The sequence below is a fragment of the Tinamus guttatus genome, unplaced genomic scaffold (genome assembly GCF_059628265.1).
Source record: "Tinamus guttatus ecotype Peru unplaced genomic scaffold, ASM5962826v1 Tinamus_guttatus_pri_ptg000185l, whole genome shotgun sequence".
Classification (NCBI taxonomy): domain Eukaryota; kingdom Metazoa; phylum Chordata; class Aves; order Tinamiformes; family Tinamidae; genus Tinamus; species Tinamus guttatus.
In genome coordinates, this window is record NW_028288719.1 from 522399 (window position 1) to 545682 (window position 23284).

Genomic DNA, 23284 nt, shown 5'->3' on the forward strand with positions numbered 1-23284 from the left:
CCTGCAGGCTTTAAACTTTTCCTTCACTGACCTAAGAAAGTAACTAACCATTTTCGGTATGCAGTAGCAAATCTGACTTGTTCCACGTCTCTGCAAGTTGATAAAACTTTGTCAATGAACCTGTATTCCATTTCTGGGCCAAGAGAGTCCTGCACAGGGGCACGTTTCAGACGTTTTGTTTCCTGGGTATAGCCTTGCTTGCTGCTGGATTCATTCAAACCATCAACATCCATAGCCTGTGTCATGTGACAGGTCGCAAGACTGGCTTGTGAATTATTCAAAGTTTCATCACTGCTGTCCAGAGATGACAACACTACATGTAGAAGTGGAATTCTGTTGCTTAGGTGGTATTGAAGGTAGAACACACGCCTTCTACAGAGGAATAGAAGAAAGAAAGAAAGTCATATACTGAAAATAACCTATTGCAGTTGCTGAACATACTTATATTAAAATGCCAATCCCTCCCATCAGATTTCTCCACAAATCCAGTAAACCCCAAATTATTTAAAGTGGATAGTATATGCTAACTTCAAGTTTGAAAAGGGAATGAGCCCTTGCACTTCTTCATATCCACTCAGAAGTAAAAATTATACCACCACACAACAAAAGGTATTTCAAGCACCTTTTAAAGAACTGTAAAGTTTACTGCTTTCTCTTCCAAACTCACTTCACCACACAGAATCCACTATCACAGCTCACATGCTACAGAACAAGCTCAGAAGCAACATGCATGGAGTTATTTTATGCCAAAGTGAAGGCAAGCTGCGCAGGCAAAGGAGGGGGACATGGTTACTGTTTTTGTTATATTGGTTACAAAGCTGAACAGAAAAATCTTTTCTCTATTTCCAGAACATTGAATCTGTACAAGGATCATGTGCAGAGTCCTGCTGTCCAAGGGTGCCTTTAATCTCATGAAGTTTAATCCCTGACTGAAAGTTGTATCTAAAAATACAGATGGTTAAACACCAGAAGTCTTCCGTGCAGCCTCTCTGTTCAGCCTAGACAACATTTGTCAAAGAAACAGATTTAACTCAGGAAAGCAACTGTCACATGTATATAATAGCTGTTCCCCTCTCATAGTATTTATTACACAGTAGAAATGTGATCATATAAATGACTAGTGCTGAATTTAAGAAGCGAAACAGATTTTGTACTTGGAAATGGCACTAAATCAATTCATGTGATAAACATTTTTATATTTGCTTGGGCTACCATATCACAAAACATCCACCATGCCTAGTTAGGTTTTGTCACTATTTCAAGAGTCAGACAGGCCTCCTAGGTAACAAAGCGCTGCACTAGGAGAGAGGATCAAATATAAAAGTATGTTATGTATTCATTGATTTTGGAGGAAAAAAAAGGTTCAGGGTCACTTTGTCAACATTGCTGCTACTCATACCCAGTCAGGCACAGGTACCCAGCTAGCAATACAGAGGTATTTTGTATTTGGTCCACTTTTTGTCTATTTTTTGTCCTTTTAAACATCATCAAGCTTGTGGAGGCTGATTAACTGTAAAGATGTCCCTGGCACCAACTGCCCTCTGGAGAGAACACAGAGCTTATGCCCACCAAATGCTTAAGGCCAATCAAATTTTCCCATCAATAGCTCTAGAGAAGGTTCAAGAGAAAAATCAAATGCTACTCAGTCTGCTACCAAGCAGTACGTTCTAAGTTCTGAACTATATATATACACATATATATATTCTGAAAGCATTAAGTAAAGAACAGTCCAATCACCAGAACAACATTTTTGACAAAGTTCTCTTACCTATGACACCACAAAGTTTCATGCCCTGGGTAAGCATCAATCAAATCAGTGCAGAGTTCTAACTCTTCTTTTAGATGATGGGGAAGATCAACACTCTGTTCTTCTGCATAGGCAGCCTCTGCCACCTCACTTTCCTCCTCCTTTTGAAGGACAGAGTTTTGCTCATTTACCATTTGTTTTTGTACTTGTATATTATTGTCAGGCACAGTTCTGCCTATCAAGGACTTCAGTAAGAATTGGCGATAATGAAACCCGCTATGGTCTGAAACATGTGTGGACACCCAACATTTAGTGGAAGAAAGTTCATCAAGAAGAACCTGAAACAAAAAGCATTAATAGAAATCAATCAGCAAACAGTAGGAATTTACTAAAACTTTTCCATATTGAGGTACACTCCAGTACAGTTTCTCAGAAATTAGTCACTGTGGTAACAGTTCTAAAACAGACACAGAAAAATTAAATGATCCATCATCCTTGTCCACAGATATCTAGGCATCCCTGAACATTTACACTTTTTTCAAATCTGAAAATGCAGAAGTCTCAGAAACCTTGTCAGAGGATCAAGGAGAGAGGGGGAGAGAGAGCGAGCGGGAGGAGGGAAGGGGGGGGGGAGAGAGAGAGAGAGAGAGAGAGAGAAAGAAAAGAAAAAAAGAAAGAAAGAAAAAGAATAAATAGGCACTGGTTTAAAGTCTCAAAGTGGCTATGAATAAAGATTATTTTGAGAGAAGTTACATGGAATCTTGCCAGGTGACGCATGTCAGAGAGCAGGAGCTATTAAATAAAAAGAGAGATTTACAGGAGTTTATACTTTATATTTTCCAAAAAGATTCCAGCATAGAGCAACAAAGATGATTAAGGGACTGGAGCATCTATCATATGAGGAAAGACTAAGCAAGCTGGGCCTGTTTAGCCTGGAGATGAGGAGACTGAGAGGGGATCTGAACAATACGTAAGTACCTGAGGGGAGAAATGTAGGGAGGATGGGGCCAAACTCTTTTCTGTGGTGGCCTATGACACCACTAAGGTCAAGCGCTAATGTGTACAAGTTGAACCACAGGAAGTTCCACCTCCATGTGAGGAAGAACTTCTTTCCTGTGAGGGTGACAGAGCCCTGGAACAGGCTGCCCAGAGAGGTTGTGGAGTCTCCTGCTCTGGAGATCTTCAAACCACCTGGATGCCAACCTGTGCCACGTGCTCTGGGTGTCCCTGCTGGAGCAGGGGGTTGGACTAGGTGATTTCTAGAGGTCCCTTCCAACCTCAACCATTCTGTGATTCTGTGAAAAAGAATTTAAAGTAGTCACTGAGTTTTAAGTCCTAGGACATGTAGAATACAGGACTGTACGTCCATAATTAAGTTGCTTGATTCAAAATAGCTAATGGGTAAACTCAGAAAGACTTTTGAATGAACTGTGATAAATTCATACACTGTTGCTGCAGATGCATTAAAATATATTTGGCACCAAATAATTTTTGTTCTTTTTTTAAACCTTCAGTAGCCTAAGTAGCACTTATTTCTAAGAAGACATACAAATCTGGTACTGGACAGGGTATATTTTGCTTTATTTTCTCTTACTATAGCTAATGGATGTACTATTTAAAGGACTCATTTTTTTTTTCATATTGTTCCTCCTCTGTTTTAAACTCTCTGATGAATTTAAAACTGTACCCTTTTCATTTACTTTTATGAACTCTGGACATAACCCTACTGGCACAGTCTCCCTTTTCATAGCTTTTTCTAGGCTGCATCCTTCACTTCGTAAGTTTGACAGATACAGATAATGTTTTACAGGTAGAATTATAGCTAGAAGTACTTTTTTTTTCTCCTTCTCCTGAGCACAACAGACAGTCTCCGGGAAATGAAATCATACCTATTCTAAAAGGTATTGGAGCAAATAGAAACAGCATAAATATGCCTCAGAAAGACAGCAGGCAGGCTTTCTTTGTTTAAACAAGACAGAGCAGTACAATCTTCTTTTTACAGATAAGCAAACTGATGTGCATTATCAAATAATCCATCATGCCATCATGCATGGTCTCTAAAGCAAGCAAAAACTCAATTTTCTGTCCTGCACTTTAAACGATGTGACTAGTTTCTTTCTTCTCAACACATCTAGAGTTACTATCTTAAGTTACTGAACACTTCTATTTTAAGATTCTACTAAAACAACACAAGGCTCTAGTGGCATGTAAGTTAAAAAAAAAAAAAAAGGCAAAAAAACCCCCCAAAAACCCAGAAACAAGCCTTTACTCACTGGGAAGAGATGATAAGCACATAATGTGCTACTCAGATCTCGCAATTATCCAACTGACATGTTTTAAGCTACTGAGCAATGTATAAAACAGGATAAAGGATAAATTCCCAGCAGCATCCCTTATCTGAACTTTGATACCTCTTTTAGAAAAGGCAAGACAAAAAAAATCTTCAAATCCTTTGAGATTTATTAATAAAACAAAGCCTCTCCTCTAGGAGGTTTGGTAACAATGAAAGATGCTCTGAGGTTAAAAAAAAAAAAAAAAAAAAAAAAAACTAAGGGCTAACACGAACAGCTGTCTTTAATTAAATCCCCCCCCCTTTTTTTTTCTCTCAAGTCAACAGAGATCTCCATTTCAACACTACACAGAGCTAGTCCTTTGTTATTTTTCCATGAACCAAAGCGGAAATGACATGAAAACATCTTCCTCTCCATTACTGACACTTCTCCCAAGAACCCTCTTTCATCTTAGGTGGTAAACAGAGTATAACGGAATTGGTATCTTGCCACAAAGTGCATTCAGTGTTACTCTCTGCCTTGAACCTGGATTTTAGTTTCCTCTTATACTCTTCCTTCCTCTCCTCTTTTTTTTTATATGTGGTAACCACCACAAACAGAAGCCCAGAACTTCCTTTTCAGTCTGGGACAACTGAGAGATGAAAAGGGAGCCCAGTTGGGGAAAAATCTTTATACGAATAACAAGATAAATACACCAGTCTCCTCTCACTCAAAAAACAGGAAGCTTTGGCGGTCTAGTCATTCAAAAAAAAAATCCATAGTGGAATGATTACAGAAAAAAACTTACTACTTACATTTTATTGTCTATTTCAAACTAGGGGAAAAGCACTTTATGAGCTACTCAGAGCACACCAGTATGCTGTAAGACAAAAAGTATCTTACATTATTCCAATTAACTCTTCACCCACATTAAGAGTAGGTTCTCCACATCCAAATTACTCCTCATTAGCTAAGGGCAGCATCATGTAAGACGACATAAACACTTAACTGAAGTGTTTTATCCTTTTATCCTTTATGATGCATGTACTCCAATAATAGAATAGAATTCAAATGATTTGGAATCATCTATTCTTGATAAATTCAAATTGAATACTACTATTATTCCAAATCTATGCAAACCAGATAATATCATTCAAATACTACAGGAAAATCAAGTTATTTATATTTAAACATGATTGAATATGTTTTATTATCTTGCGTAAAAGTGACAAAATATCAGTTTTGTTTTTTTTTTTTTAAGAAAACCTTACGAAGTGCCTAACTTTCCCCTCCTTTATTTCACATATTTTTCCTGGAAGAAAAGTTCCACCCAGTTTCAAACTCTTAGCTTAATTCAAAACTGTTTTAGTTCAGGAACCAGGAGGATTCCAAAACCAAAACAACAACAAAAACTAAAAACCTCAAGCAGTCTTCAGAAATAAACTCAAAAACAAACTCAAAACAACCTAAATCAATCTGAGAGCTTTATAATTAATAAACCTACTGGTTTATTAATTGGTTATTAATTAATGGTTGGAGAAGTTTCCATAATTACACATGCCCATTATGCTTTCAGTGGGAGAAAGGGGCATGTATTTTATACACACAAAATAAAAATGCTTAATGAAAAAAAGAAAAATCAATCTATAAACAAAGTTTGTATGTTAACGCGGACTTAAATAATACAAGGGGCTCTAATTTGAGGCAGAGTTTTAAGAATTAAATGACTGAAGAATCATTGTTTTATCGACTGCCTTTTTATCACAAGTCCAGTTTTTCACCTAAATAACACTTACAGTTTTTTTTTTTAGATATTTATACACACAACTGACTGCCTAGACAAATAAAATATTAAGCAAGAGGAATTTTTTTTTTGAAAATCTGTTATGTTTTCCCTCTGAATTCATTTTTTGTTCCTCCACCATATCAAAATCATGCAAATACTCACTAATATTTTTGAAGTTCCCTAGAAAGATACTGTGTTTTAGAAATAAGAACAAAATGATCACACTATGTTCCATGCTGTTTCCTAGGCTTCCTGCATTCCTAGTACCCATGCAAGGTCATTTGAGGAGATGCATCACCACTGCAGTAGAACAATGTGGAATTGACATGGAGGAGCTGCCCAATAGGTTCAACACATTATTCCACGAGTAGTAACACTAGTAAAATACTGCTAAAAGGCATGAAAGCCAGTTGGATTAAAACAGACAGAATAATCACTTCCTTAGTAACAAGGATAAAAGGCAGACCAGTAGGGGAACTGCTGCCAAGGCAGCCGGGCTTGGTAGTGATCTAATGAATTTAACACACTTCCTTTACAGCCATGTTATGGCCCAATCATTATATAAAGCATCCATAACTGACAATGAATAAAAGCACCAGGCAAATTATGAGCCTAACAGAGCTATTTCTATCAATTTGAAAACTTTCTATTTAAATCGTTAAGGAAAAGCAGATACAAAAAGCACGCAAGATGTTATCATCACCTTCAAACTACTGTCAAGTAAAGGAAAAAAAAAAGTTAATTAATAGTGCTTTTTTCTGCTTCCTCCTTTCTTCCTTTTTAATAGAGCTAGCAAAGATTAACATGTGATCTACTCAGATAAATAAAAAAACATTAGCTTTTAACAGACTTCTAACCTCCAATCTACTCTCATCCTGTAATTCTTCTGAATTTTCCATAATTTTCCTTTTTATACAAACTTACTTTGTCAATCAGACCTGATTCTGGGCTAGCTGTCCTAGTCTGTATCATACTTCCCATTTACTGCTGAACTCAGAACACAATTTCTAATGCTTGTCATTTAACAATCCACAAAAAACATCAGTCCCTAGCTGGCCCGTAACACGTAAAAATAATGGCTCTACAGACTCAACAAATGCCAATTAATTACCCCCTTCCACTATGTATTTGTATGATGACAAAAAACAATGACTTCTGCTAAAAGTGAGAGTGATGGTCTCAGCCCAATATAAACAGTGAATTCTCCTACCAGCTTAGAAACCACAATGTCATAAAACTGCTTCTGTAATTTTAGATCATGTCACGACAATTACTTCTACTTAAAATTGGTGTCTGATGTAACTTGAATTTTTTCAGAGTGCACAAGACATCCTCACTGGTGCTGAAACAGCACTCAGTAAAAGGTCTGCCAGAAGATGTTCTTGGACCTGAAGAAAGCAGATACAGGCACAATTACACTTGCTTTAAAATTTGAACAGTTTTGTTCCTAACATTGAACATTCTGACACCATAAAAAGGCAGAATAAAGACAGCATAACAAGAAATCACTTACATATAGCAACAGTCACATAACTTTTATTCTATTAGGAACTTCAATTTCCGCACTAGAAATTTCATGTTCTCTGTCACTTTTTTGTTTCAGCCCTCACAGTCTATTATATTATTTCATTAGGACTAAATACCAATGGCTATATACTTTGGCAAGAAAAATCTAAGAGCACCCAAACCCAACTGCTGCATTAATTCGCCCATTTGCCTGTTCTAACAATACTGAAAACAATACTCTCCCTTCACGTCACAGATCTGTTGACAAACCTTTTTTTTTGTTGTTGTTTAAAGCCAGAACTTAAAACTTTACTCATTACTATGTTTTACCTTGACAGTCAGCTTTCCCAAGTGCTGCAAAACCCAGATGCGATGTGACCAGGCATTGTAGTTGCTTGGATATCTCCCAGCAGCTTCAGAGCAGACATCCATTTCTTCCTGCACTAGTTGGTGAACTCTTTCCACAGGTGCTGCTTCCAAATTTCCTTTAGTCACAAGAGTGGGCAAGGAGTTTTCCTGAATTAGTTGTTGCAGCACCCATCGTCTGGTTAAATGGTATACAGCATTAATGATGTGAGCAGAATTAAAAAAAAAGTATATTTTTTCATTTATATTGATCAAGTAAGCTTTACTGAGACTTCCTTTATTTGAGCTAAGTTCTAACTAGAGGCTTGAGCTGAACTATTCCCATACTGAAAGCTTTGCTATCACATTCCACAATAATCTAAAGCTCAGCTGTATTTCTGTTTTTTCACTCACTGTAAGTTGTCACAGCTATTTACTCAAAGGAAAGAGCATATTTAGAAAGAACACTGCTATAGTTCGTTGGATGAGATTTGAGAAGTATCTCTTTTAGAAACTTCTGTAACATTAAAACAAAGTTTAAAGATGAGTCGAAAAAATGGTTCAATAAAAATATTTGAATCCTTTCATGGGGGGTATAAACTTTCTGCCTTTCTGACACGGAGCACACAAAATGTAAACATACAAAAGTGCAAATGAGCATGTTGAAATATATATAAAAATACACATAAACCAGGAATGTTAATTACATATTACATGAACAACATATCTATACTTCACTCATTGTGCTACAGGTGTTTTATACACACTCCATCACAACTGAAAACTCCATTATTACTCAAATGCACCAGGCTATCTCCTCAAAAAAAAGTGCTTTGTCATTTCAGTGCTCAGTAACAATGATGACTTAATAACACTGCATAAGTTAAACAAGAAAAAATTCATCACGTAATGGACCAGAATAGAGTCTAACTTCAGTTACGAAAATTAGCAGTTTTTCATCTTTCTGGAATGTTTGTAAATAAGCAATATGAAATTAAATTAGGAAAAAAAAAACACTGATTCAAGTAATAATAAATATTTATTCAATCAGAACTCTTAACGTGAAAGTTTTAGATGCTGCAAGAAATGATAAGCCACAAGGAAATGTAATCCCCCCTCCAAAGCCATTTTAAAAATATACGACAAAAAATGGTGCATAGGATTTTAGTTTAATACAAAATACAGAAAAGTGTCCTCAGAAGCCAAAGCACTCAATTTTATGCCTGGATCAAATAATCTGCTATATTTCTACATGTCCTTCATCTATCGCTTTCCTAACAGAAGAAAAACTGTGAAAAGAGTTTAAATTTGGGGAGACAATACAAGCCAACAAAAACAAACCTATGAATCCATGTTTCTGGGCTCTTTGGAAACTTGGTTAATGCCAGTTTTCCAAGATGCAAATCCTTAAGTGGATTTAAAGTGCCAGACAGTATTAATTCTTTCCTACAAAAGATAAAATAAATTTATATGAATAAAATATATAACCCCAAAACAAAAACAGTTACAATGGGATTTGTTTTGCAGCAAAATACATCATCACTATCAAATTGCAAGACTTTAAAAAGCCCTCAAGATATTAACCCATTCCACTTCACTATATCGGGCACACCCTATTTAACCAGGCCCAACAAAAACAAATTGAAATAAAAAAGCCTGCATCTTAATCTCCACACACGCAATCTTTAAGTATATTTTTCATGCATGGTTCAGGATCTCCAAATTTAAAAGAAGGAGAAAATATGTGAAATTGTGTAGAAAGTTTTAGATCTTACCAGACAAGCAAATGTACTTAAATGTAAAACGTAACTTCTGGCTTTAAGAAAAAGAAAATAAAGAACTTGCCCTAACAAAACTTAAAATTCACCATCAAGTGCTCGTCTAAGTTATCAAAGTAAAAAGCCCACCTTCTTATTTCCCCCCTCATGAGGCTCCCCGTGCTACATCCTCTTTGACTTGCTAGGGTAATTTAAAACTCTTACTGCCCTTCTCAAACGTATTTTAAACACTTTCCTGTCTTTGTGCACTCCACAGACATTAGTGTCCATATCTAGTAACTAGCTACTGTGAAATGAAGATGAGAGTTGGTTCAGTAAATTGCAAATTTACATATGTAGACACGGAACACTGAATTCCCAGAACCTCCAGCAGCTGACATAGAACATACAACATGGTTTGAAAGTTATGGACTAAATTGCACAAGTAAATTGAAATAGTCTTCTGAAGAGAATATTTACTGGCATTATTTGTTCTTGGATGGCTCTGCAGGATTCATTCGTTTTCATGGGAAACTGACGTACTCTGTTAGATTTGGTTTTGCATTGCTTTAATTGAACTACTACCTACCCACTGACCCAGGCGCTAATGGTGGCAGTGATAAGATTAAACAATGCATTATTTGCATGCAAGAAAAAAAATGGTTACAATGTATACAATGCCTTTATTGACTGCAAGATCCCAGAGAACACAAGGAGGGCAGTAGCCTTGACACATCTGTTGCTTCTGAATGAATGGCTGAACAAAACCCTGAATATGTTTTGCACCTGATCTCTAGCAAAGCCAGCAGAAAAATGCTCAAAGAGCTCAGAAAACGTAGTTACAGGAACATTTGTTTTTATCTGAAGCAGCAGACCAATATTTTTATTAGACGCACAAGAGGTATCAGTCAAGAATGGGAGACCGGCCAGACAATTCAGGCACTACACTGTTTCAGTCCTTTGCCTTTGCAAAACAACCTAGAGAAAGATTCAGGGAATGGAAGTATTGCAGGAGGAAGGAGAACTGGCCCATTACTGCAATGTAAAAGGTGACAATTTGCTAAAAAATGTTAGTTAATAATCATTGTGGTTAATTAATAATTTAGAAATTTAGAAATTAATAAAATGGCCAAAGAACAGAGGAAAAAAAAAAGTGGCCACTCAAAAAAAAAAAAAAAAAAAAAGTACATATTTAACACTGATTGAAATTACCAGTCTAGCTACCTCTCAAAATGTAAACTCTCAGTAGCAATATTGTTCTTCCTATACTGAAGCATTGTTCACACATACTTACTCTCCAACTTTCCAAAACTGAGAGCAAATTTAGGAATTTTATAGAAAACATTTGGTTTCACTGCCACAGCAAAAAAGGCTTTTTATACCTTAACGTCTTTAAACATGCAATCCTCCCATTCACAAGTAAGAAGTATCAGGCACAGGCATAACTGAAGTATGATATAACCCCAAATAAACTTTGAGACTCTTTTAACTGAGTATCTAACTTGGGGTATATAATTTCCAGTTTACATTTGCCACTTGAATAACAGATAATGATTCAGCCTTCAGAATTTTGACTAATTGTATATTTCAGCAAGTACATCATCAAAAATATATACATATATTAGTTCTCTGCACGCATTTCTGTAACAATTCCTTTGCAATCACTTACAGAAGCATTTTGGTCATTTTAACTGGGAAGATTTTCAACTTCCAAAACCAGAAGGTAACTGACAAAGTGATAAATGGTCGCAAATGCTTTTTCCTTTTCTTTTCCATTCGGTATAAACAGGTTATTTTGTTGACTAAGCAGTATTTTCTATTTCTTTTTTTCCAAGGGGCTGCTAAGTTCCCTCTGAGTACCAAAAAATATTTACACATCTTATCTTTCTTAGCATGCTTTGGCAAGCACGCTAACAATTACTTCTTGTTCAGTTCTCTTGTTGTTTCAAACAACCATTTTTCTGTCTCTTCAAATTCAATGCTGCTGGTTCTGTTGCTACCTGTGAAGCTCTCAGACGTAAATATCTTAGCAGAGAATTCAACATAGGAAGCAGCATTTATCTCAGCCTAAAATGAAACAATACCATGCTCTACAGACACGGTTGCTACACAGGAAAGGTTGCTGTTATAGAATTTTGGTAAATAATTATTGCACTGTTCTTTTTTTTTTTTTAGGGTTCCTAGAGTACATGACACACCCCTCGAGATAAAAAAAAGAGGAATTTCTGTGTGAAAAATATGAGACAGATCTGATGCAAGAAAGACCTGCTAAGCAAAAATAAAACTATCATTCTACTGCAGGCTGAGTGCAAATTGCACACAATTAAGCTCCAATCTGATTCTAACTCTATGTAAGGTCATTGTTTGCACATCTGTGTGGAACATAGTCTATATTCTAGTCTAAGACACTAAATTCCAGACATGTTTAGTAGTTTGATCTGTAATCTGGTGATAAGTAGCATTTAGTAGGTATTTCATCAGAACTTGAGAGCATCAGGTGTTTCAGCTGAGGTCATACCACTTAACGATGCCTCACTTTCAAAAAAGCCACCTCCCAGCTACAGCATAAACCAGTGCAAGTTAAGATTTAGTGTACGTTTAGATTCAGTTACCCTAGTCATAATCAGGGTAGACTAAAAGTTATATTGCACAACTGCTGATGAATGGTTGGTACAACATGAGGCTCTCTCTGAACACTACACAGGTAATTCAAACACACTCAAAGAGTGAAACATGATCAGAGAATAGAAAACAATCCTCATTTATAACCCTAAATACATTTATTCCATGTGCAACTTTACACTATTCATCTAGTGAATGTCCTAGCAAGCTCTCTCAGCTGTCAAGTAGAAAAAAGCACTCTCTAATAAGGATGGACATATAGGCCATGCATTTACATTTTAAAAAGTAATAAAATGAAAATCTGAATTCATTTTTCAGTAGCAACAAGATATCATTGTTACAGTAGTTCTAGTATTTAGACATGATGCTGCTTTCATTTTTATCACTTTATATCTACACGGCAGTATATCATATATATATGTATATATATATATACACTTTTTCACGATAGTAAGTTCTTTTTGTCAGCTTCACACTCCTTTTCTTAGACCCGAGACAACTGAAAAATAAGGTCACTAGAGAATACTCGGAAACTACACCAGCCATGAAAGAAGAAATGAATTTGCATTACCTAGGGCTATTGGCTTCCCAGAGATAACACCTTTCTAGGTCATTATGTTCATTTTTCCTACTGCAAAGGAGCATTTTAACTGCAAAAAGTCTATTTTTAACATTGAGAATCCTCCCAGACACTAAGATATAATCTTCTGTCAAGATATAATCTCCTGTCTACTCTCCAACCCCTTTAAAACTATTCTTTTAAGACTGTCCCTAAGTTTACCTATTTAGGATAAAGCAAATATTTCTCTACCTGTGCACGCTAAAGAAGATGCGGTGAGTGGGACTACAAGGCTGTAAAGAACTGTTGCTTCTTGGCAAGGGTAAGAATAGGAAAGCAAATTCCTCTCCTCTTTCATAAAGACTCCTGAACAGCAAGGTACTGCAGCATTAGAAACAGTTAAGCTAAACCAAACCCCATAGGAGAAAAAGGAGAGTAAGGTAGTGCAAAATGTGTAGACTAAAGCATTTATCTTTCCCCTCCTCTTTCACAGTGTATCTACATGACAGAGTACTAACTGAGTGTTATTCAGCTTTCATGAGCTGTTTGGATAAGAGTAGTAAATAGAACAGTTATGTCAAAAGGACTTAGGTAGAACATTCAAAGAGTGCTAAATGAGAACAGTGAGAGAGCACAGAGGACATCAGTTGGATGCTACATGATTTAAGGCAAAGAGTATGTACAGCTAAATATACATACAATTATAAATTGCCTTCCTTAACTGACAGAACAATGGCACTTCTATGCAATTTATCCAAAAAACACAGACCAAACTGTGCTTTTACCTGCGATGATACTGTCTTTAGCCTACACTCAAGGGGGGAAAAACACAAACAAAACCTATTTTGAGTTACCTGACAGAGATAAATAATAGATTTTTTAAAAACTCTTTTAGTATTTCCTAGCTGAAAAGCTGCGTCATCCATAGCTGCTGCTGTGACATCCAATACCACTTAAAGCTGATGGCTGACTGACACTTAAGGTGGCTGAGTGCAACATACCTTACATTCCAAGCAGTGGTGAAATCTGGGTTCAGTAGCAGCAGCGTGCAGGTGATATCTATCAGTTCTAAGGGATTAAACAGAACAAAAACACAGCACAACAATTAATAGTGATTCACATATAACCAAGATGTTCTCACTGCATTCCCAGATCTTGCCCTTCCTGAAAGTCTCTTCTCCACTGGCTCTGGAGGTCACTGTAAAAATACTACTAAATCCTTTTCCATAAAAAAGGCTAGTTTAATTTAAGAGGGGCATGTGGCCAATTTAGCATCCTTCTTCTTGTCTTAAAAAATAAATTTATATTGTGCTAGCAGAAGTCATATCCAAGAGGTTTGGAAATGGAAGTTGATAACCTTTACCTGTAATGCTATAATCAAAAATACAGCATTTTCTTGAAGTGGGACAGGATTGCAAGACTTTTGAGAATTTAAGTGATTCAAATGGCAGATCTGCAGTATAATCATAAACACAGAATTATCTGAGCAAAATTCAAAAGCTTGGAAATGACAGTGACATAAAAAATCATGCTATTTTAGTACAACCCTGAGCTGCAGATGGCTTCTCTACACTATACAGTTATGAAAAGTATATATATACACAGTATAAAACTACATCTTATACACAGTATAAAACTACATCTAGGCAAATGAAATCCATGGATCGGGATGATGTACTGCCTTATTGCTACATAGCAGACAATACTTTCAATTTACTCTTAACTGATTTGCCTCATATTGAGATATTATGACTAATTCACTATATAAAGAACAAACAGAAGTATCTGTACTACTTTATGTCCTTTTAAATATGGCACAAACTGTAGCCATATACAAGTTTTAGGAGTGTCTTAAAAAACAAGACTGACATATGTGATAACTGACAATGGGGGAGTAATATCATTGTCAATTCTTTCCTATTCCCTTTGCATTACACTGCATCCATCAAGCAGTTTGACTGTAAAAAGCAGAGTGCATGAGGCCTCTCAACATAAAACACACTGACAGCCTTCAGTATGTCCAGTATATTTACTTAACCTCTGCCCTTAGGAGACAAAAGATCAGCTCAGTTGATCTGCTCCTGCAATCACTTTTTTAATATATGTGATAATTTTATGATTAAGTAAGAATGAGACAAATAATTCTTCAAAACGGAACATGCATTTACTGCCAAAAATGTTTGGTCAGATTCCCTCTCACTAATTTCACATTTAAGATACTAAATAAACCACACTAAATTCCACCCGATTTCCCGTAAAGACAGTCATTCCTCGAGGAGAATATCTCTCAATCTCTTGTTGCTCAGTTCACATGATTGTAAAACACAAAGTAAAAAAAATGCTGTATAAAGCAATAATGGAACACATTAATGAAAAATATATTAGTGAAAAGTGACATCAGCTATCTCAGTTGAGATGTTTTTCAGCAAAATAAGTGTTAGGCAATAATTAAAAAATGGACCAAAAAGTTGAACACCTTTCCACTTAATATACTTGCAGAATGACTTGCTGTCATGCATATCCAACAAAGTAATTTGTGTTTCCCATGATGTTCGCACATTGAAGAACAGGTTATGTTATCACATTACTGTAGTGAAAAAATCTTAAGGGTGCAGGGCAAATTTTACACTTGACTCTTACAGTGATACTTGAAAAATACTTCAAAGAAGTACCTCAACTTTGTATTTCACGGTGTGTGGTTATGGACTTTTTCTCCACCCCCATAATAAAACATTCCTCCTTGAAAATCAACCTGTTGCAATGACATGAATGTTTCTAATGTGATTAAATGCTTGCAACTACTGATACACTACCTAAACATATAACGAAAATTCTTCAACTTACCCATCCCTGAACTAGCAAAGTACCTAAACACCTAATAAACAGCTTAAGTGCCTACTGAAACACATAAATTGCCCAAAAGAAAGTTCAAAGATTACCTACATATTTAAATTGGGCATCTATTAAAAGTATTGATGGTTACTATTTCAATTTTACACAAATAAAAGCCTGAGGGGCAGTATTTAAAGAAGCAGTATAAGAGAAATATACTACATTGTGAGTTGTGGTTGTTTTGTGTACGTTTTCTATTTTGTCTTCTCAAAATACTAGTATTTATTCCATCTTTTTAATATCTCTCAATTGCAGATATGATAAAGGTAAATGAAGTGGAACTTTTCTACATTTTACATCAGGTAACTTTCAAAATAAAAAACATATACTTTTTTTTTCACAAAATCAAAGCAAATATATAAAGCAAAACCAAAGAGAATTTAAAAAAAAGATAAAAAAGATAAAGGGGGGAAAAAAAAGGACTTTAATTACCAAATTGCTTAGGCACATGAATTCTGGGACTCCTAAATATGGAAAATATCAGAATTGTTGCCCAGAATCACACAACATTAGAACTGTTCTGATTTAGGAAAGTAGGACAAAATTCTTCTTTAGACAGAAACATTATTTTCCTAAACCACTCAAGGGTAAAATCTCCTTTTATCTATTCCAACTTGGGCAAAAGAGAGTGAATTTGCATTTTCAGCACTGCAGCATGTTTAGGTCACTATGATGTCCTGCACAGAAGGTTAATGTGACCTTAAGAATGGTCAGTGTAGTGTGAAAAAGTACAAAAAGTAAAAGATTTTATTGTAGAATCACATGACACTTTGCAACCGAGTAACTCACCATCCTTGTTCAGCCATTGTTTTCTTTGTCTGTAGAGAAGAAGTTTATTGTGGACATACGGCAAAAGAAACTTGACACACCAGCTCTCCACACCAAGCTTGTTTTCCACCAGGACTATAGGGCTCCGGTTATACCTGGCTTCTGGGCAGGGTATTAATCCAATCTCATCTCTTCAAAAACACAAAGAAATATAGTTCAGCTTATGTGCAGTACTTACCAAGTATTATTCTCAACATAACAGAGTGTCAGTTCTTAGCTGAATAACTGATACAGAGATGTGAGGATCTCTAACAAGTGCTTCCGCAGACAAACAGAGTACTTTAATTGGTACAGTCACCTGACTGACTGGGAGCTGTCAAGATTTTTTCAATGAAGCAAAGGATGTGTGACAAATTGTTCTGACCAAAGACAATGCAAAAGAAAATCACATTCTGTCTCTCATACTGCTAACAACACATAAACCAAGGTGTGGATTCCCACATGCAGACATTTCGATTCCTGTTTTTCCCCTTTTTATGCAAGGCATTAAAACGAAGGATGTGAGTCAGACAGGTCAATCTGACTAGAAACTTAATAAACAGTAGCAACATTCTGAACTTAAACTTAAATCAAGCCTCTACATAATAAACAATGATGGCCACAGAAAATCATACAAGCAAAGAAAGCAGAAGATACGCATTGTTTTTTTAGTTTCCATGGGAGTTTATAGCTTCTTAAAACCAGACAGACACTGTCAGTTATATATTGCATCCATTCACTAGAATGAAATGCAACATTAGTTTCTAGTAGTTTCTACTATGCATGATCTCATCATCACCTCTTACGGCAAAAATTCTATTGCTGAGGAAGATTACCTGATCTCAGAAGAAAAATACATATAAAGAACTTAGTATTTTTCTATTTCTTATATTTTCTTTATACAACGTCTAGAAATATGTTCCAAGTTTCAGCCATATAATATGAATTTCATTTTATATTTTTACTGGATAATCTAAATACACTGATTAAATTCTATGTCCTCATTACTAAGCTAATTAAAGTAACACTACATGTTTGGTTAAATATATCTGCCTGTTCAGAAAACTAGTTCATTCTGGCAGACTGCTGCATAAAATTTAAGACACAAAAAGCAAGAGTAACTTCACATAAGGTACACACAACCACTCAGCCCTTTCTCCAAATGCATACCAAAATACCTTACCCATCTCTTGTCATCCGAGCTCTGAAAGAAGAAAGCACATGCGTAGCTACTCCACCAATTGTAAGCAAACAGTATCAAAGCAAGATCCTCACTTTGGCAACTCCACCCAAAATAATTCAGGCTTCTCAGAAGACTAATCAGATTAAATGACATTTCAGATTTTTTTTTTCCCCAAGATGACACCTTATATCCCGAGGTTTGTATTCACTCACTGTTGGCTCCATATTAATTTATGAATATTAAACCTGGTCCTTGGACAAAATGTGTCTGCACTTGCACACAGGGACATACAGATTCTCCGTTCTAATGGAGATGTAACCCACAACAGCACTAATTAACTCTGCAAATGATCATGAAAACATACCAGCCACAGACTCCCTAGAAATAAACAGTGAGAAGAGGGAGAAAAACAAACAAAATCCAAATACAATGTACTTTTCATATGCAAGAAGCCCAGCTCAATGGAGCTAGATTTCACAAGACTACTTTATATATGCCATAGTGCCAAATAGATGGGCTTTGTACAGAGCTGACAAATCAGTCTAAAACACCTCAATTTGTTCAGTGAATCCAAACAGACGGAGAATGCAGACTGCTGGACAAGGAAATTCATGGAGATAAACCATTTTCTGCATTGTCTGATAACTATTCAGTTTATACAAACATTATCCAAAGATAATCTGATCTTCCTATCCGAAGATTTATACTGGGACTTGACATTCAGCAGCATGCTGTTTAGAATACTTTGGTATTATTGCATTCAGTTTTGAGAAGAACAGAATTAATTTGAGATTTAAGATAAATCTGTTCTTCCTGGGATATTTTAGGTGGGGAGCCTAATTTATGGCTTACCAAAACAATACATCCAAACCACCACCTATTCCCAGCTGGCTGTTCCTGAAGAGGCTTGGGCCTTCAAGAGCTGCAAAGAGTGGGTAGGTCATTTTTTCAACTTAGTAGCGGCCTAAGCTGAAAATGACTTGGGAGCACCTGCAGCTTTTCCCCCATCAAGTATCAAAAATGTATCTGCAGCAGGACTGACATGTGCATTCGTAAAACTGTGCGACTGAAATACGTTTAACTGTGTGCACAGAGTCCCTGGTCATGTGGCAGAAGGTAGGCGTACGACCACACTCAAACCTATTACAGTATGGAAGGTGACTAAATGAAGGTCAAGTGTCACATGCAAACTGCTCACAAAATACTGAAGGAAATGACTATTGACAGTTGCTCTCTCGTATTTCCCACCAGTTGAGGCATCATCTACTGTGAAAATAAGGTTTAATTTCTCTTCCTGGTTTTCTGATACTGCCTCTTGAGTTTTAGGATGGTATTAGTCATTTTACACTATTTTCCTAAAATAATTAACAATCATATTCCATAATCTACAGTAATTATCTGAAGATAATTAGATGATCTTTAGATGATAACTTTAGTTTATGTTCCTAAAAAACAACCTGGAGTCAGCCAAAGCTAGGAGTAAGATTTTTAAGTCAGAAGTACCAGCTTGTCCTGAAGACTACAGGAGTCACAGAGCCTTTTCAACCTGCGCCGAGGCTGGGAAAGATGTTCAAGAACATGAAGGTCTAACCCTGGAGCTGCACAATCCAGACCTTTTTCATACTTATAGCCCTAACCATGGCAAGTTAACGCTGGTAAGCTGCTGCTGCATAATATTCAAATGCCCCAGGCTGATGGCACAGTCATTCAGCAGCCCAGCCCAAGCCGCACTGGCCAGCCCACTTTGAACTTTTGCTGACATAAAAAGTTCCTTCTTTCAAAATAAGCATATCACAGAATTAGAAGGAGAATTTTGTAGTGATTATCATGATGGATTGGTTTTCAACTTTTGTGTGCTCAACATTAAGAGACTCTGTTTTTTCCAGAAGACCATCAAAACACCCAGCTATCCCTCAAAGAACAAGCAATAGGATTTTAACTAATGATCAGGGGATGGTTAAAATTTGAATGAAGTATAATCAATTGATATACTTCAAATATTACTGTATTGATAAAGATGACTTAGATGTAGGTAGCTACATCTAACCTAGCTACATCTAATACTGGAAGACAATCCAAAGCACGGATATTTGAGAAGTTTCTATTTTTAAATTAAAATAAGTCTCATGACAAAACCACACACTTAATGAATTTTCAACATTTGAGAGGAAGAGGAGGCCAAAATCCAAATTCTGAAACTCTTCTCCTAGTATTTTAGCATGCATCATAAAATAAATGAATCTGCAAGTTATGATTAGTAATTATCTTTGTAGGAGAACCAAAATCTCTTCCAAAATTGGAAGTGAGATAATACTGAAATCCAAAGTACTTTTTGCCACTATTTATTTATCTAGCTATTAATTCTTCAGTCTCTAAGAGATTATCATCACTGCCAAAATGACCATCCTGTAATTCTCAAACTGTAGTAAAAAAGCTCTGTGCTAGCAAGCCCCATTCTTAATTATTATAAGCAAATTATTTTTACTTGGAATGGGTGTGTTTTGAAGCAACAATGCACTACAAAGCTACTTAGCAGTCTCAAAAAAGTAAATTGGCAAGAACAATTTCATATTCAGCTAAAGTAAGAACTTGAGAAAGCAGTTACAGCATTTTGCTATCAGAATCCCCAGAAGAGACATTTGTAATCACAATAGAATTTCAAATCTTACCAAAAGAAGTATAGTATTTTTACCACATTAAGAGGTGAATTAAGACAAAAAAAGGCAAACTGAGCCAAGTTGACATGAGTAATTTTTGGCAAACTAGAAATGGTGTCGTTCGGTTTTGAACTCGAATGCTATGCATGATCTAACAGATCATCTTTCCAATTAAATATATTAAAATCATATGCTCTTATGACAAACAGTCTGTATTTGTTTGACTTCATATGCAGAAGAAAAGCTTAGAAACAAAACCGAGAACCCAACAAGGAAGAACACTTTTTTATTTTCCTTTGAAAATTGAAAATATTCTCAGTTTTCTGAGATAGTAATGGCATTCTGTATTTTCTGGAATCGGAGCACCATTCCCTAAAGGCGGTTCTGCTCTTGAAAACAGAAGATCTGCTCACTGTTGGCAACCCATTTAGTTTTCTCATGTAAATCAAGGCCTGTCCTTGTGGAACTGGAAAAAACACCTTGCAAAAAAAATTACAAGCTTACAAAATTGTAAACTTGCATGCTGACAATCTTAGACTTCTGAAGAAGAAGGAGCTATCAGTGAGAAAAGACAAAATGAGTTTTGTATTGTGTGCTTAATTAAAAGTAAACTTGTCTCAAAAAGATCAACTTATCTGAAGGCAAAAAAAAGGAGAAACAACTCATTATTCCATGTAGCCTAAAACTACTTTTTACTTGCTTTTTAGTGTTGATGAAACCATCACTACACACATTTTAACTCCTAGAAAACTAACACCTTGCCAGAAGAAAAAGTCCATTCTCTCACATGTAAAGAGGGAAAACAAATAAGGAATGAACGACAACAACGCTTTAATGGAAATGAAAGCATGCGACAAAACTATGAGAATTGATTAGGAGCATCACACACCCGGCAGCCCACTCATTTTCAGTATGGCCAAACTTGGACTTATGACACAAACCAGCCACTCAAGAGGGTAACATCTGCCAGGAACCACCACTGATTATAAATGCCTTTGCCAACAACAGGAAGGTAATATGACAGCTAGGGAGTCTGGCCAGCAGGACTCCAACCTAGAGCCCAAGTGGTATCGTCATCGAAGGCCTGCATATAGGCCAGACATGTACAGTTCCAGTTCAAACTTCCAGTTTACAGATCTAGCAGACAGAATTCCCCTATTTTTTTTTAATAAAGGGACAAACTAACAATAGTACATGTTTCTTCATGCTAAGCATGACACAGTGAATCAGTCTCACAGCACAGAACTGTGACTTCTTTCATAGCTGCAACAAAGAAGATAAAAGTACACTGCAATATGTTCAGTATATTGCAAAATATTCCTCAAAAACACAAACTCAAAATCTGCTACTAGCAAAGTGTTTGCAATTGAGTAGGAACTGAAAAGAATTGGGATGTTCAATCAAAAATCCTGGCTATTTACAGAGCTCTATACCTCACAACATAAAAATGAAACCTCATGGCAAATTAAAGTTCTTTCTTCACAGCATCCACAAGCTGTATTTTAAAACCTGACCCCCAAACCAGGTTGCTAGACACATTTAGAAGAACTTGAGGATATTCATACCAGTTCTCTCCTTAATACTAATGGTCAAATTAAAAAGTACCAGCGAAAATTCCCTAAATAACTGCTTAGCACACGATTTTATGGAACAGATTATAGACTACTTCCTCAGAGACTGCAGCTTTTTGGACCCAGCTGCACGAACATTATTACAAAATTATTATCTGTTACCTGAGATAACATTTGCCAAAACCCATGGGAAATCTACATACACAGTTAGAAAGGTGCTTCCCCAAAAAGTTTATGCCTTGAAACAACAAATGATGGTAACATCAGAAACAGAAATAGGGGAGGTACTGAAAACAAGGACTCTGAGTGGTAACAGAACTGAAAATAAAACACAGACCTTCTGACTCCTAGATGATCAGATAAACCTGATTCCCAAAGGACAGTAACGGTGGTTCCTATTTGCACAGGAATCTCGACTCCTTCAAAACAACCCACAGTGCAGAGCACCTGCATCTTCATTACAAGACATCGCAGAGATATAACAAATTTAATAGTACTACTCAAGAAAGTGCACTATCTGTATGTGAAGAAGCATCTCTGTGTCTCAGGTGGCTGTCTCAGGATTCACCCACATGCGGTATCAGCCCCTTCTGAGCAGCATTATGAATTCAACACTGGTAGATCTCAAACTCGAGTAAAGTTCATTTTAGAAAGATACTTTATAAAGATACTTAGTGCTTCCAAATTTTAAAGACAATGGGAGTTTCCAGGATGCAGAACAGCAAGTACCCTTCTGTTTTATTCATATCCCTCATTTTCATAGCGTGGGGATCACACGTTCTCAGCTCTTTTAAGTGTAATTCACTCAGCACAACAGGACGGCCAGTCACACCAGCGTCCAAGAGTTACGTAAAACCCCGGGACAAGCGCTTGCTTTACCCAAGGCACCGAGCACGTTAGCTCTCAACAAATCGTCGGTCAAGGAAGGCCCCCGAAATCAAGAGCAGCGTTCGCTTAAGCGTAGCCCTCTCCGACGCGCGCCTAGGAGGCTGCCGTTAACGGCCGTTGGCGCCTTAACAGCCGCGCGGCGGGGGGAAGGGCAGGGCGGCGGCGCTAACGGCCGCGGGGCCGTGCGCAGGAGGGCAGTGAGACCGAGACTCCCCCTTCCTCCCGCCGCGACCGCTGAGGCGCCAACGGCCGCAAAGAGCAGCACTCACATGTGCGGGTTGCGCTTGAAGGCGTTGCGGATGTCCTTCACCACGCGCTGCACCAGCACCGCCACCTCCTCGGGGGACTCGGCCATCTTCTGAGCTGAGCCGAGCTGAGCTAAGATGAGCTGAGCTGAGCCGGGCTGGGCCGAGCCGAGCCAGGCCGACCGGAGCGCCGCGCCGCCGCCGCCGCCGAGCGAGGCGGGACGAGCGGGGCGGTCCGGAGCGCTTCCGGGTCAGCGCCCCCCTCCCGCCGGAGCCAGGCGCGCGGCGCGACGGCGGGGGCGGTTCCACGCCTTTGGGGGCGGTTCCACGCCTTTGGGGGCGGGGCCTCGCCGGGGGGGGGCCCGCGGGCTTTGGGGGCGGGGCCAGGCTGTGTAGGGGCGGGGCCTCGTGGGTGGGGCGTGGTCGGCGGGGCCTGCGCGTGGCGCGCT

General features: G+C 37.4%; 1 protein-coding gene across 2 annotated transcripts; it reads right to left on the reverse strand.

Moving 5' to 3' along the window:
• On the reverse strand, nucleotides 1–22951 carry PTAR1 (protein prenyltransferase alpha subunit repeat containing 1). 2 transcript variants are annotated; one of them, XM_088523376.1, is made up of 7 exons: nucleotides 22860–22951; nucleotides 16274–16443; nucleotides 13594–13660; nucleotides 8996–9100; nucleotides 7640–7853; nucleotides 1769–2085; nucleotides 1–372 (listed from the first exon to the last, which is right to left on the reverse strand). In XM_088523376.1, the coding sequence occupies exons 1-7, from the start codon at nucleotides 22943–22945 to the stop codon at nucleotides 24–26; spliced, it is 1308 nt and encodes a 435-aa protein (XP_088379502.1). In that variant the 5' UTR covers nucleotides 22946–22951; the 3' UTR covers nucleotides 1–23. The 2 variants fall into 2 exon arrangements, with proteins under 2 accessions (XP_088379502.1, XP_088379501.1); XM_088523375.1 differs by lacking the exon at nucleotides 8996–9100 and having other exon boundaries at nucleotides 22860–22945.
• Nucleotides 22952–23284: the final 333 nt, after the last annotated feature.